Source organism: Neophocaena asiaeorientalis, unplaced genomic scaffold (genome assembly GCF_003031525.2).
Source record: "Neophocaena asiaeorientalis asiaeorientalis breed wild unplaced genomic scaffold, Neophocaena_asiaeorientalis_V1.1 scaffold364, whole genome shotgun sequence".
In the NCBI taxonomy this organism is placed as follows: Eukaryota; Metazoa; Chordata; class Mammalia; order Artiodactyla; family Phocoenidae; genus Neophocaena; species Neophocaena asiaeorientalis.
Window position 1 is genome coordinate 930,630 of NW_020172457.1, and position 15,045 is coordinate 945,674.

General features: G+C 34.4%; 1 protein-coding gene across 7 annotated transcripts in view; it reads left to right on the forward strand.

The window, feature by feature from the left end:
• Positions 1–15,045, forward strand: part of CNOT4 (CCR4-NOT transcription complex subunit 4) — a 140,920-nt gene that overhangs the window by 78,545 nt on the left and 47,330 nt on the right. For 4 of the 7 annotated variants that reach the window (XM_024737933.1, XM_024737931.1, XM_024737930.1 and 1 more), the window contains exons 4-7: positions 3,411–3,497; positions 4,263–4,364; positions 5,111–5,236; positions 7,985–8,118. In XM_024737933.1, coding sequence (XP_024593701.1) covers positions 3,411–3,497; positions 4,263–4,364; positions 5,111–5,236; positions 7,985–8,118 — 449 coding nt within the window. The remainder of the gene's footprint in view (positions 1–3,410; positions 3,498–4,262; positions 4,365–5,110; positions 5,237–7,984; positions 8,119–15,045) is intronic. The other 3 variants (XM_024737934.1, XM_024737932.1, XM_024737937.1) reach the window with 1 other exon arrangement.

The window sequence follows — 15,045 nt, forward strand, 5'->3', positions numbered from 1 at the left end:
CAGCCATAGGCCATTTTCTAATACATTAAGGCCCACTAGTGTTTTACATCCATGTTATTCTTTTTTTTTTTTTTAAGATTTAGATCTGTATTTATTTATTTATTTGGCTGTGTTGGGTCTTAGTTGCAGCGTGTGGGCTTAGTTGCCCTGCAGCATGTGGGATCTTAGTTCCCTGACCAGGGATCGAACCCTCATCCCCTGCATTGGAAGGCGGATTCTTAATCACTGGACCACAAGGGAAGTCCCCCATGTTACTCTTTTTGTTCAATACTAAGACAGTTTAATTTTTCAATAAGCATTTATTAAGTACCTACAGTGTGCCAGGCATTGTGTAAGACATTGAACATAAACCAATAAAAAGGTAGCCCCTGTTTATTTATAAAAGCAACAGTACACTATGAGGAGTGCTGTGTGCTGTGGAGGCACAAGAGATGGTACCTGACCTTGGGGGGAAGTTGTGTACTCTCCTGCTATCTCTGGGGTAAAGTGCTTCAGGTACAGGAATTATACAAATGCTTCTGGATGAGAAAGAGCTCAGTCTGCAAATGATTTGTTTGGCTGGAAAATTAGAGTGAAATGGTGAGAGGAGGCTGACAAGGTAAGTGGTAAGGGATAATGAAGGGCTTTTAAAACATGCTAACGAGTTTGCACTTTATCTTAAAGGCAATGGGAAGCTATTCACTATTCTTAAGAACAGAATGACATGGCTAGATTTGTGCTTTGAAAATATTATTCTGGCTGCTCAGTGTAATTATGTACAAATCTTATGTTGTTATGAAGGTGTTACTCAAATACTGGCCAGAATTTATTTCCATAAGCCAGCTTTTAACCTTTTCAGACCCACTTTTTTTTAAACTTATATTTTATAACACCCTTTAAGTTTCATGCAATGACTTCTTGATAATATCTGTCTGTGTAGATACATAATTTGAAAAAAATGAAGGAGAAATTAAAAATTATAAAAAGACTATTTCTGCATGTAAATACTTCGGTAGCTCTGCTCTAGAACCTTGCTACTCAAGGTGTGGCCGCTGGGCTGGTAGCATTAGTATCACCTGGGAGCTTAATTATGCGGACTCTCAGGGTCTGAAATATGTATTTTAACTAGATTCTCAAATGACTTGTATGCATATATAAGTTTGTAAAGTACTTTTTTTCCAGTATGTTATAAAATAGGTGCTTGCATCTGTTTGTAGAATCACTGTGAATATGACAACTACAAAGGCAGATTGTTACAGGTGTATGTATTGGCACCTCAGGTACCATGAAGTGCCAATGATGTGACTTTTCTGAAGCAATGCTTAGTAAAATTTCAAACAAAGCACTTGTGGTAGTCCCTTAATTACACACTATTTGCTTTTAAATTCAACATATGTCAAAACTGTGGGGAACTACTTTATGTTTATAATTTGTTTCTAGGTTCACTTAATTGTAAACAGGCCTCTCAGCTAGATGAATGTCTTGTAGAACATTCAAAAGTGGTGCAGGACAATTCTTTGTGGTACAGGGCTAGCCTGAGTGCTGTAAGCTTTCCCTGGCTCCCATCCACTGAACACGAATAGTGTCTCCCAGTTACTTTGACAACCTCCCCTAATAAAAGCTCCCACAGAGTTCCACAATGCTCCAGCTTCCCTTGATGCTGCCTTTATTGAGAACTACTGCCGTAAACTTGGATATGATATGAGCTGCTGATGCAGCACAACTTGTAACCAGCCTGAATCCTTTGAAGCAGGTATTTTGGCTGAGGCCTTTTGCTGAGTTGGTATGCATCAAGCTGGAATATTGAATACAGTTCTGTACTCCACTGGCCAGAAAGCTTTTCAAGGTATACTCTTCCCTAACCCTCTATTCTAAGACTTTTTTGTGAACAACCCAAGAGTCATTGCCTTTACCACACTTACCGCCATATCCCTTGGGGGATTTGGGTAGAAGAAAGATTGAAAGCCAATGTAGTCACTTCACCTTCTAATCCATTAAAATTGGCTGTAGAAAACATAAGGCCTAAACCCTATACTTATAAAGACCTAAAATAAAATAAGGTAAAAAATTTTAAATAAATCAAGTTGAAAACTGTTAAGAATTAATGACACCCCCAATCACAGACTGTTTCACAAAGCTTTGGTTCTGTCAGATGCAGAACATATTAGCTAAGGTGCAAGTATGTGAGAATATTATCAAGAGTGTAAGAGTATTTGAAAAGGATACTTTGCACACACTTGAACAGATATGTGCATAAAGCTTTCATTGAGTGGGAAGCAGCCTCATAGCACAGGGAGATCAGCTCAGTGCTTTGTGACTGCCTGGAGGGGTGGGATAGGGAGGGTGGGAAGGAGGGAGACGCAAGAGGGAAGAGATATGGGAACATATGTATATGTATAACTGATTCACTTTGTTATAAAGCAGAAACTAACACACCATTGTAAAGCAATTATACCCCAATAAAGATTTTTTAAAAAAATAGCTTTCATTGAGAGAGAGCTTGCTATTTGGAGAGATTGTAGGAACAGTAGGTCTATAGATGAATTCTAGGAAAAGAACAAATTTAATTTTGAGGTAGTTGCAAATCATGAGAGAGGTTTTTGTATCAGGTTAGCCAAGGTTAAGTAAGTTTTAGAGAAGCTAAGTGAATGCATATAGTGATCACATAATAAAGGAGATGACACAAGTATGAGGGAAAATGACCACAAAGAAGTAACCAGGTAGTAGAGAAAATATTGTATAAATTTGTTTCCCCAGTTTTTTTTTCATCCATAACCTCACATTTGTTATTTATTAGGAAAAAGAGAGAAAAAAAAACAGGAGACAGTTGAGAAATGGTGAAATTGACATAAGGAAAATTTATTGACACACACAGAGTAATAAAGCATAGAAGTTTGAAGAACATTCTGTTACCATATTTGGAATGCATAACTTATAAACAATGCTTTAATATATATAAAATATTATATACAATAGATTTATGAGTAAAGACTGTCTCTACTGGTGTCTGTTCTTGAGTTTCTGTTTCTGTTTAATACATAATCTTGGTCATTGTTCTGAGAATTACTTTCTTATAATGATCATCTATTAATGAAAATGTGGTTAAGATATTTGATCTGTTTTGTGTTTAAGAATACTGTGAAGCTAAAATCCCTTAGATTATTGGTGTAGATATTAGAATGTAATAGATAATACTGAACTTAGTAAGTCTCAGTTTCTATTCAGTGGGTCAATAAAGAATAGCTTTTAGACTTTGTTGATGTTTTCCTGTAGGTTAACCACACAAATTGTAATTAGGAAGTAGTCACATTTACTAGAAAACTTTAAAAATTATTTTATTTTCACTGAAGAGGGATGGTATATGTCCCCATTGTAAGGATAAAGTTGATGAAATGGAGACAGTTTATACCTTATTTCTTCTTCTTTTATAGGTTTTAAAACGACCAGAATATTTTGGGAAGTTTGGTAAAATACATAAAGTTGTCATCAATAATAGCACATCATATGCAGGCTCACAGGTAACTAATTATAAAGGGATTTTTGCCTTTCCTCCCTATGGTCTGGGCTTGACCTGGGCTGCTCAGAAGGAAAACTTGCTTTCTGTGATTAGAAAGCTTAAGGGTCAAAGATTTAAGCAGTGTAGTGACCTCTGTTGGTGGGGTGGGGGAATTTTTGGTGCTTATTTGACCTTTTCAGGACTTAACTGTGAATTGATAGTAATAAGACGGAAATAGTAAAACATAGATCTAGTGGTGGTTTGAAGGGGAGGGGGAATTGAGTCTATTATCAGGCAGTTAAATTATATAATGATTTCTAATTAATAATGTTTTGAGATATTGTGAACTTAATACAGCATCTTTGTTATGCTGGTATTAGCAGATAGAATACGCTTATAGACTGCATTTATTTTGGGGAGAACATAGTTTGACACTGTCTTCAAATCTTATTTTTTTTTAATCTAACTTTCAAAGTATGTTTTATTGTAACCTTGACGAGCCTGTCAGATGACTTTTTAAAAAAATAGATGCCAAGCCAAAGATAATATTTTATTCATATTTATTTTAGTCTACTTAAAATCAGATAAAATTCATTAAGTATGATTATCTTAAGATGAACTAGTATATGGTTTAATCAAAGCTACTACTACTTCTAATCATTGTCATTATTATTAATGAAAGTAGTAGTAAAGGCCTTTAGAATTCCTTAGGCAGGTTGCAAGATAATTTTGTTGTTGTTAAGTTTTTGTTGAATTTGATACTAATAACAGTGGGTTTTCACTTTAGGGTCCAAGCGCCAGTGCTTACGTAACCTATATCCGGTCGGAAGATGCTCTCAGAGCCATACAGTGTGTCAACAATGTGGTGGTAGATGGCAGAACACTTAAGGTAATACGGTCCTCTTGATTTTTTTTTTTTTTTAAGGGGGAAGGGATAACATGTATTAACTAGAGAAGAGCGTAGCTTTTACATATTACATGAAGGGAGTCTAATTTGAAGATTGCTTCTTAGGCATCCATTCCAACCTATGACAGCTAATTTGTTTATAGCTGACCTATGTAGGGTCCTGTTTTACCAGCTAGGAGTAAACACATTCATTATTAAGGGATAATCTTTAAAAATCTCCTTATATTTACACATATTTTGTGAAAATGGATTTATTACTCTCCTTGTCAGAAATAGATAATTGTTCTGATTTGTTGTCCTTAAATATTTGGGCATTGATCAGTTCAGGTCTGCATGAAGGGTCCCCCCAAGCAATGCTTTTAAGTAAGTGGAAGAAGGATGGCATAATTAGAAAAAGGAATTTGCCTTATGTGCCTAACCACTTGAAACATGGAACAGATTTTGTCTTTCTACTCTTCTGACCTCTAGGGGAATAATCTGGGTGCTCAAGCTCTGGAAACCATAGGCCGAGATTTTTTTTTTAGTTCTTTTAAATGATCATCATCTTTAATAAATCCTACTAATAATAGTTTAGTTCTCTAGTATTCACAGCCATACTTTGTTTTGTTGTGCCTGTGCCTCATTTTAGGTGAAATGAAAACACTAAATACGGAAATTTTCATTGTGGTGTCAGTTCACATTTTGGGTCTTTTTCCCTTCCCCCCTCCGCTTTCCTCCTCTTGCTGCAGGCATCTCTAGGTACAACAAAATACTGCAGTTACTTCTTAAAGAATATGCAGTGTCCAAAGCCTGACTGCATGTACCTACATGAATTGGGGGACGAGGCGGCCAGCTTCACAAAAGAGGAAATGCAGGTAGTAAAGTAATGTGAATTATCAACTTTGCAGAAAAGGAAGTATTTTTCTTTATAAGTTAAAATTACAAAAGCAAAAACTAAGAATTTTCTTTTTCTTTAAACTGGTATTACTTTAAAGTAGCATTTTCCAAATACATAGTGTTCCATGGAATATCAGTTCTGCAGGATATTGTTACAATAAAAGTGGTTCTGTGGTCCACTAAGTTTGAAAATGCTTGATTAATGAAGATAAATAGATTCCCCCCCCCAACCCCAGCAACACTTCTTAGAGTCTTTAATATGCTAATACATATCCCAGAGGGTTATGTACAACCAGGACTTAATTGACCAAGGAAAGCATTTTGGTAAATGCTACTTTAGGGGAAATGTCAGCAAAATGAAAGCTAAGTGGGATATTGTAATTATGAGGTCCCCCACCCCATCTCTACTCTTCACAGAGTATGCTAGAAAATAATACTCTATTAGATGCTGCTGAAAAGCTAACATTATTTTTATAAAATGATTCTTCCCATGAAAGTATCCAGTGAGTCAGTGTCCTATAAAGGGTGAATTGAAGGCTTATTTTCCTGTGTTCTTTTTTACATTTCCTGTTCTCCTGTCTCCTTTCAATTTGTAGTATAAACATGCCTTTACAAGTAAAAATGTTGACCATACGGCATATTAAATGAGGATTATGCCAAAGCACAATACTGCACTTCCCTGTTATAGGTGAGGACTTCAGATTGTTGCTGTGGACTTTTGCAGGAATACTTCTCATTTAGAAGGTGGGGGGCATTGATTACTGCCTTTCATTCTCCAAGTCAAACTAGAGACAGTCTAGGAGGGGCTCCTTTCAGAGCAGATTGTTAAATGAAATGAAATATTACCTTTTTTGACTTGGAGTTACTACAGATTAAATCCCATTATAATAAATATATTGGGATTTCTTGACAGTATGTATTGTCTTTATGATCTAAAAACAGTGTTAAAATAAGTTCTCTGTGATATTTAACGGGGATGGATGACTTACTTATTTCTTGCTTATCCAATAAATGCATCTTGATTTTTTTCTTCTTTTGGATGAAGTCTAAGGTTGAACCATTTCATGCTGAATTTTGACTAGTGGGAACTGTGCTTTACCTATGGGTACTATTACAATGAAAATCTCTGTCAAGGAATTTCTAAGCCCCAGTTGATCTCACTTAAGTATTATTGAAGAGTAAAAGGACATGGATGGACAGTCCCTTAGAATTTATTTGTAATGGGATTTAACCTGTCTCTATGAACTGCCCCTGTTAAATCATTTGAATACCAATTTGAGCTCTTTGTGGCTAACGAAAGCCATAATATCTCCTGAAGTATTGCTTGCAGAAAGAATTTTCAGGGCTTTTTATGTTTTAAAGATGTAAAATCCGCATCTAAACTGTGTTTTTTCTTAACAATTTAAAATTCATTTCATATTGTTGTCCTGAATTCATCTTGCTCTTCTTTATCTTAGTTCAGAATTACTTTGAAAAGGGGTTTCCTCGTTAAAACACTTTGTCAATGTAGAAAGGAAACTTGAGCAAATTATATCATGGCAAAAACCAGATCTTTCCTTGTTACTGCATAACTCAAAATTTAGTACCATATGAAATATTTATAGACCCAGGTGAACAGGCAAGAGCCCTCTCAGAACAGGGAGCAATGCATTGTGCAATGTATATGATACAGTTGTGCTCAATTAGATGATACTGCCCTTGTTTTTATTGTTTTGTTTTTGCTTTGATCTGTTCTGTTCTGGTTTTGGTTTTCCCATAACATCTATTTAGACCACACTTTTAAAATAATTAACAACCCTGCAGGTAAGTAAAAAATGTCATTGCAGTCATAATATACATGCAGGTAGTAAAAAGTTATTCAGAGTAATTTCATTGTATTGTAATTTATTTTTTGTATGTGCCTAGTTTCCACAGTCAGTCTTTCTGATTTATTCCATCACATTTGTGACACTGCCTTCTGATAGACAGCTACCAACTCCAGTAAATACAGAGTTGTCTTTGTTGTGTATAGAGCAGGGATTCACAAACTTTTTATGTAAAGGGCCAGTTAGTGAATATTTTATGTTTTCTGGGAATATGATCTCTGCAGCAACTACTCAACTTTGCTGTTGTAGCACAAAAGAGGTCATAGATAACACATGAATGAATGAGCATGAGTGTTCCAGTAAAACTTTATTTATAAAAACAAAGTGGCTGGCTCTAAATTGCCATCCTCTGGTCTAAAGTTTAAAATATATTAACTTTTATGTAAAAACAAATTAATGTGCTAATTAGTGTTAGTATAATGAAAAATATAGTAAAACTCTTCATCTGTGTGTTACTTACCAATCTTCTAAAAAGAGAGACTAATTTTTCAGTGATTTTCAGAAAATTCTGTAATGACCTGTTAGAAGACTTAATTCTTATGTGAAAGATGGGGAAGTAAGTTTAAAAGGGCCCCTCTAGTTTTTTAAACTAGCAAAAATGTTGTCTGTTAATATTCTTTTCTCCACATAAAGTGGGTGATGAAATGCCTTAGTTAATGGAATATGTCTCCTGTAGTTTTGTTGCAAGAACTTTCATTGGTCTAGAAGTTCTGTGACATTTTCCTCACAGGTTTCTCTGACGCCATGACAAATCCTTATGTGTTTTATTTAGAATAGCTTTAGTAATTCATAAAGTACATCAGCATTTTATACCAGCCACTTTGTGAGTCCCACTGCAGTTTTAATTTCTTCTTCTACTAGGCGGGTAAACACCAAGAATATGAACAGAAGCTACTTCAAGAATTATATAAATTAAACCCCAATTTTCTTCAGCTGTCTACGGGTTCAGTTGATAAGAATAAGAACAAAGTGACACCACTGCAGAGGTATGATACGTAAGTACCGATATTAGTGTAATCAGATACCTTACCTTCACGTCTGTCAATCTTCTCTTTTCATTCTACATCTTTTACAGGCAGGATCCTTCTTGACAGTGTCTGTCATTTGTGCAGAATTGTTGTACTATATAGGAAATGTTGAGTCACAATTTCTGGGTTTGAATATTTGCTGCCTGCTGCTCCCTGGTAATACTGCAGATGAGCCTCTTGATGCTTCCCCTTTGCATTGATTTGCAGACTACCCTGAGCCCTGGGAACACTCTCCTTGATAAAAAGGAAATTAAGAGACGTGGGCTATTTAAAAGGCTCTTGTCACCTAATTGGGGTTTCCCTCCTGATGTAATGAGGGGGAAAACACTGTAAAAGGGACAGTGGGCGTTATCTGAAGCATTTTTTGTTGGGGATAGAAGTATTCATGGTTGTCTAGTCTCAGGAATCACCAAAGTCTTATGTCCTCTGAGTGAGGAGGGTATCCCATATTCAGATCTTATTCATCTTGGAGACAACTTATTTTTGCGTAGACCTATATTCTGTTGATGTTTAAACAAATTTATAATTTTATGTATTGAGTCTTATTCTGATATGGTGATCTTCACATCTTGGATTGTATTTGGTTATGGCCTGTGAGAAAATGGTATGATTAATAAAACGATAATTTGGGGGTTATACTTTATTCTGAATGTACCTTAAGTTTGATGTGTCAGGATCTTTTTTTTTTTGATAAGTCTGACTTCTGTAAAGTGAATTCATTTAAAGTAAATAGCTGTAATTAATTTAAATAGGTCGATTTTCTTTTTAAAAAAATTTATTCCAAAGTTAAATTCGTTTAAGTGATGTTTTAAATGTCTGGTTATTACATAGTCCCATTGTCGTCCCATGTTTATTTAGCACTAAAATAATGTGAGGGCCATTTTTTAAACATAGCTAATAATAACTACATGAATTGTTATCAGAGTCAGTTTCTTCAAAACTTATTCTTGTATTTAAATTCTTGAAGTCCTTGTTAAGTTTATTCACTTTGATAGTAAAGATTATTTATAAAGGCAATTCAAATTTAAATACTTCCTATTTATTTGCACACACATATGTACATGTGTATATAAATATATGAGGCCATAGAGCAAAACATAAAATTACTATATAGTAAACTATGTGAAACTTGTTTTATCAAAGCTAAGGATAAAAGCTAAGTTTAAAATCTTTTTGGGTTGATAAGCTTTGACCCTTTCCGTTGATCTTTTTGTCCCCACCCCGTATGTTTATTTTATTATGAACCTATGCTATTATTTACCTCATTGGTTGCTAACTCTGTAGTGCATTATATAAGAATGAGGTTATTGTAGTAAAAATTTATTTCAGATGCTTTTAAATACACATCTTTATTCTCATTAAAAGTGTTGTCATTCTAATTAAAGTCATATTCTGGTTTATAGCCCCTAGAGAATTCAGAGCAGAAACGTAAAATTTAGATGATCTCTTTGCTACATTTGTTATTCCCTGAATATAAAAGTCATGTTTCTATTGAAGGAAATCTGAAAAATATACAAAAGCATAAAGAAGAAAGTAAAAATTGCATGTGAGCTCAATACTCAGACGTTTTCACTGAAAATGATTTGATGTATCTTCCTTGCAGTGTATATTTCCTTGTAGTCCTTTTCCTTCCTGTGAATGTATATATACACAAAACACATTGGTTTGTTACATTTTAAAACTTAATACCCGTTATTATGAATATTTTCCCATGTTATGAAAGCAATTTTTATGACTGTGTAGTATTCCATTATATGTGAGTATTTAAAATTTATTAAACCAGTCTCCTGCTGATGTATATTATCTTACTTTCATTTTGGTGCTATTATTTATAATACTGTGATGAACATTTTTTCATGTAAACATTTTGGTTATAGTTTTGATGCTCTTAGAACCTCTGAGTCAATGATTGTGAGTACCTGTTTACTTGAATTGAGTATTTTTTTTTGCACATTTACCAATTCGATAAACAAAAAATCTCATTTTGATTTATAGTTGATTAATATAGTGAACTTATGCATTGTGAATTCGTATCTCTTTGCCATGTTTTATTGGTATTTAAGTGTTTTCTGTGCGGTATATAGACTGGCTTCTCCCATTAGTTGACCAAGTCTGTTTGTTTCAAAATACTTGAATTTATAGATCAATTTTGGGAGAATTTATATTCTACAGTATAACATTGAATCCTCTCAACCATTAATGTGGTATATCTCTCTATTTAAGCCTTTTGTGTCTCTCAGGGAAGATTTTTTTTGGTCTTTTCCCTGCATTTTAAAATCGGATCTCCCACCATCATCTCTGCCTACTTGAGAATCCCTAGGCTAAAAATTAAAGAACAGTGTTAGAAAGTGGTGCTAGCAGGCATCCTGTTGCATTACTTTTATAGAGATCTCTCCAGTGTTTTATTCACTCTTAAATATGATTTTAACCATTTATTTGAGATAAATTTTTAATCACAATGGGAAAATATCTTGCTATTTTTAATTTATTGAGCTTTTTTCTTTAGATTGGAAGTGAAAATTGGAATTTACAAATGTCTTTTTAGCGTTTTAACAGTAGTTAGCTTTCTTTATTTTTTGTGTGATCCCTTATTAATAGATTTACTAATATTTTATTGACTTTGCCTTCATATAAAGTGTAGTCAGAGCACATTTGTAACTGTTTCAGTAACAGGAGAGGAGTGTTATAGCAGCCACAAGTTGTAGAGGAAAAAAAGAAGAAAAAGGGGAATTTAAAACAGTATTCCCATTTGATAACTTTGCCCAAAACCAGTGCAACTGAACTTCAGCAGGGACCAGAATAAATTTTGACATAGTTACCTTTGCTTTTCATAAGTACATGATACAGGAAGGTTTTGGGGGGAGGGAGAAGGGTTGTTTTTTGTTTGTTTAATGCAAGTCCCCCAAATTTATTAAGGACAGTTAATGGCCCAGGTTACGGAGAGTTGTGGGTTTGTTGTTTTGGTTTTTTGGCAGCTCCTATAGTTTGTTTTCTTTCCATGCTAACCCCTGTAAGAGAGTAAGTTTGACTGTCAGTATTACTGAAAGTCTGCTTTGGTCTTCATTTCTACGTTGCCACCATACAAGGTACAGTGGTAGGGATGAATTTGTAGATAAGTTTGTATAAAGTTATATAAATTTGTAGATAAGTTTAGTCTGCCAAGTTAGAAAGATGAGCCGTACAACTCTTTCTATGGTCCTACCCTACAGAGAACATTTTTCTTTTTCAAGATAAATTGAGAATTAGACTTTCCAGGGACACAAAGAAAAAGAATGGTTCCTTTTCCTCTTGTCTTGGCATTCCTGAGTAGTGAGTAGCAGTTTTAGAAGAATTGCAAGAAAGCAAAACTTGGAACTTTATAGATTGACATTAAACTTAAAATGTACTTTTTTCATTTGTAATTAATCCAGAGTACAAATATTAAAAGTATCATAGCTACTAATCGTCACTGAACCCTGACATGGTCCCATGATGCACATTAATATTAGTAAGTGAAATTTTCTATAATATGTCTTATTCCTGTCTCACTTGAATAATAAATTAGAGGATGTGTGTCATTTGTTCTTCACACACACATCCCCATTATTATGAGTTTGAGAGTGTATTAGTCAGATTGAGTATTGACTGTAGATATGCTGTTTTTCTATATTAGTAAGTTACTTTGAAATGATGACTACAAATGTAAAGAATGGGGAGTAAGGGAGCCATGCAGTAGTGATGCTTGTGGACTGGATATTTTGTTTTTAAGTTTGGGGCTTTGAGATACCTTTATTTACATTGAGGCACTATTTGTGCACCAACTGTGAAGACTGAGACAGGAATAGTAGTAGCTAGATGGCTGCTGTATGCCCAGGACAGTGCATAGGCCTACCTACAAGTATGTGGGGGACAGATTATGGGGTGTGCAGATCACTCAAGGTAAGTGGTTCTGACTTTATGTGGCTCAAAGAAGCCACCGTTGAAGGAATCAAGATGTTCAGCTTTAGATTTAGGTAGAAAGAGGGTTGAACAGAAATTTGGTGTCTTCTGTGTTCATTTAATCTCCTCAGTAGTCCTCTGTGGTAGCCATCATTGGTATTTTACTACTGGCAAGAATACTAAGTCTCAGAGAGTTTAGGTAATTTACCAGTATCCTACACAAATAAGTGATAGACCAGATTCTGACCTAAAGTCTCTGTCACTTTTAAGCCCAAGCTCATTCTCCCACTCTGCCATTTCTTAGTCTAGAATAGGTGAAATTTAAGACTCTAACATGAATTAAAAACTCTGACATGAATCAAACTAAATCAATTAAATGAAACTATGCCATAACTGTATGTAGTTTGACCTTAAAGATCTCTGGTACTTAAGGCTTAAATATAGTGGATGTACTATAAATTCCAAGGAAGGTTAAGCAAAACCTTCCCTAAACCACAGATTGGTGGCAGTAGAGGATAAGCTAAAGAAAAGATGAATGGAAAACTTCTATAGAAATTTGTCAGTTTTTATCACATTGAAGGAAAATGTACATCTTTAAAAAATATATACAGCTATATTTTTATTGAAAGTCAAATATAAGCTCTGATAGACGGAAACCATAGCCAGAGTGCCTTATTTATTTAGCAGAATGGGGGTAGTCACTGCGTGAATCCTGTTCTTCTGTCCTAACATCATTTGGTAAATCCCTGAGATTTAGAAAGGATATGGTCCAGAAACTTGTACAAAATAGTCTCAGTAGAGCGTGTTAAATCACGCATAGGCTTCTGAGTATCTGTGAACTCTGAAATTTTATGTAAAATGTGTGTGTGTGTGTGTGTGTGTGTGTGTGTGTGTGTGTCTAAATTTTTCTGGAGGAGGAGCAGTGTAAAGCAGTAATTCTCAAAGTATGGCCAAGTGCCATGAAAGGTAGCCTACATTTTTTTTTGTAAAATGGATCCCCAGAAAGGCATTCCCATTTTTGAAATAGGTAAATGATTTGCATTTCCCTACTTTTATTTTTGTATAAAACTAAGGGCTGCTTACTAGTAAATTAAGTAGATAGTAAAGTTTGCTAAAATTGGATATTTACATTAAAATTCATGAATTATGAGATTTTTCTGAACTTATTTCTCAGTCTTTCCTTATTTTTCTTAAATTTTATTCCCATGATGTATTTGGATATATAAAGTTACTGCACATGTACACATACATACTTGGAAAACTAGTAAGTCAACTCTGGTATCTTGCTCCACCTAAGTAGAATATTTTCAAAAAGGATAGAGAGCTACTGGTATTTTTTCCAGAGGGTGGGTGTAATGAGGGAGGGGAAGGGAGGGGAAGGGTTATGTTGGGAGGGATGGGAGGAAACAGTTAGAGATAGAGTTTTTGGTGCCCTTATTTCTTAGAATAGAAGAAAAGGCACATCAAATGAGCAATTGTGTGTTTAAATTCAACTTAGTATCTTTTTAAGATCAAACTTTATTACTGAAATACAAAATTATAATGAATAGATGGAGATTTTTCTGTTGTTTTTGAAAGCTTGCCACAGTCTTATGATATGTTTAGGATGGTGGATGTCCATCCTTCAGTTTTAATATTAATGATAATTAATTTTTTGTGCTTACTAGTAATCAGAACATTTATTTTCATTCATATTTGGTATGTCCTGGAGTTATGAGAAAATTCCAGTTAGAATCATATTTGCCACCTACAGTTAGTCTAGGTTTATTGAGGCATTTTTTTCTTGCCATGTTAATTGTGTCATGTTACTTAAGATGTGGCCATATTTTAGTAGCAAAGTGATATTTTCAATGTTAATGTATATTTGAAGCCCCTGTATCAAAATAAATTCTATAAAAGCAAGCTTCCTGTCTATAACTTAAATTCGTCCTTTGCAGTAGCAAATGTTTATCTCAGTTATTTAAGACTCTGGTGAGCATGAAAAATTAAAATGAATTATTCTCAATAAATATGGGAATATTTAGGAGCGGTGTGAATATGTACTTGGGTATATAGTAACATGACAGAAATTTGGAAATGTCCATTATATTGACATCTGGCTTAAATTTTACCTTATATTCAAATGCAACAAAAATTAGTACAACCATGACTACTATTTTTATCTTGTGAAAGTGAGAAACAAGGGAACTAGACTTCCTCAGTATTTTTCCTATCCCACTCCCAGTTCTTAAAAATGAATTTTTCTTTGATTCTTCTACTATGTGACTACTTGTTTTATGTTGCAAATTTTAGAAAGCAGCCAAGAAGACTATATTTAGGAATTTGGTGCTGTCGCCACCAAGGAAATAAAAGGAAATCAAACTCAAAACTGCCCAAAGGGCCAGTTAGAAGGTAGCAGAGTTGGCTGAGCATCTGAAGATCCAAACAGAGGCACAGCAGTGTCACACTACCTGCTTCAGATAGTTGCGAATTTTGGTTTCTTTATCTGTAAAACAGAGTATTTCAATTTGATATTAATGATTCCTTCTGGCTCTAAAGTCTAATAACTTCAGAGACTTTGAGGAGACTTGATGCCTTTTCACTGTGTTCCTTTTGCACTAGTGCAGTGATCATCAGACACCAGGTATCTCAATTTGGACTAACCGAATCAGAATCTCCAAGGACAGAATCTAGATATATATATATATACTCTATACTTTCAATAGATAAATATAAATATTTATATTTTGAAAAGCTCCATAGCACCAGATTCCAACTGTTGGGTTAGTTGGAAAATATTTAATCCTGAGAAATCTGTAATTTCGCCATAGGTTTCAGAACTATTTAGGACTAGAACTTAAAAAAGATTTTTAATGAGACTGTATGAAAACACGTTTACAAATTTTTATCTGCAGGGATTTATACACACAGCATTACCTTCTGGAAATAATATCTTGATTGTTATGAACCCTAACTACCTATTAGAATTTCTCAATC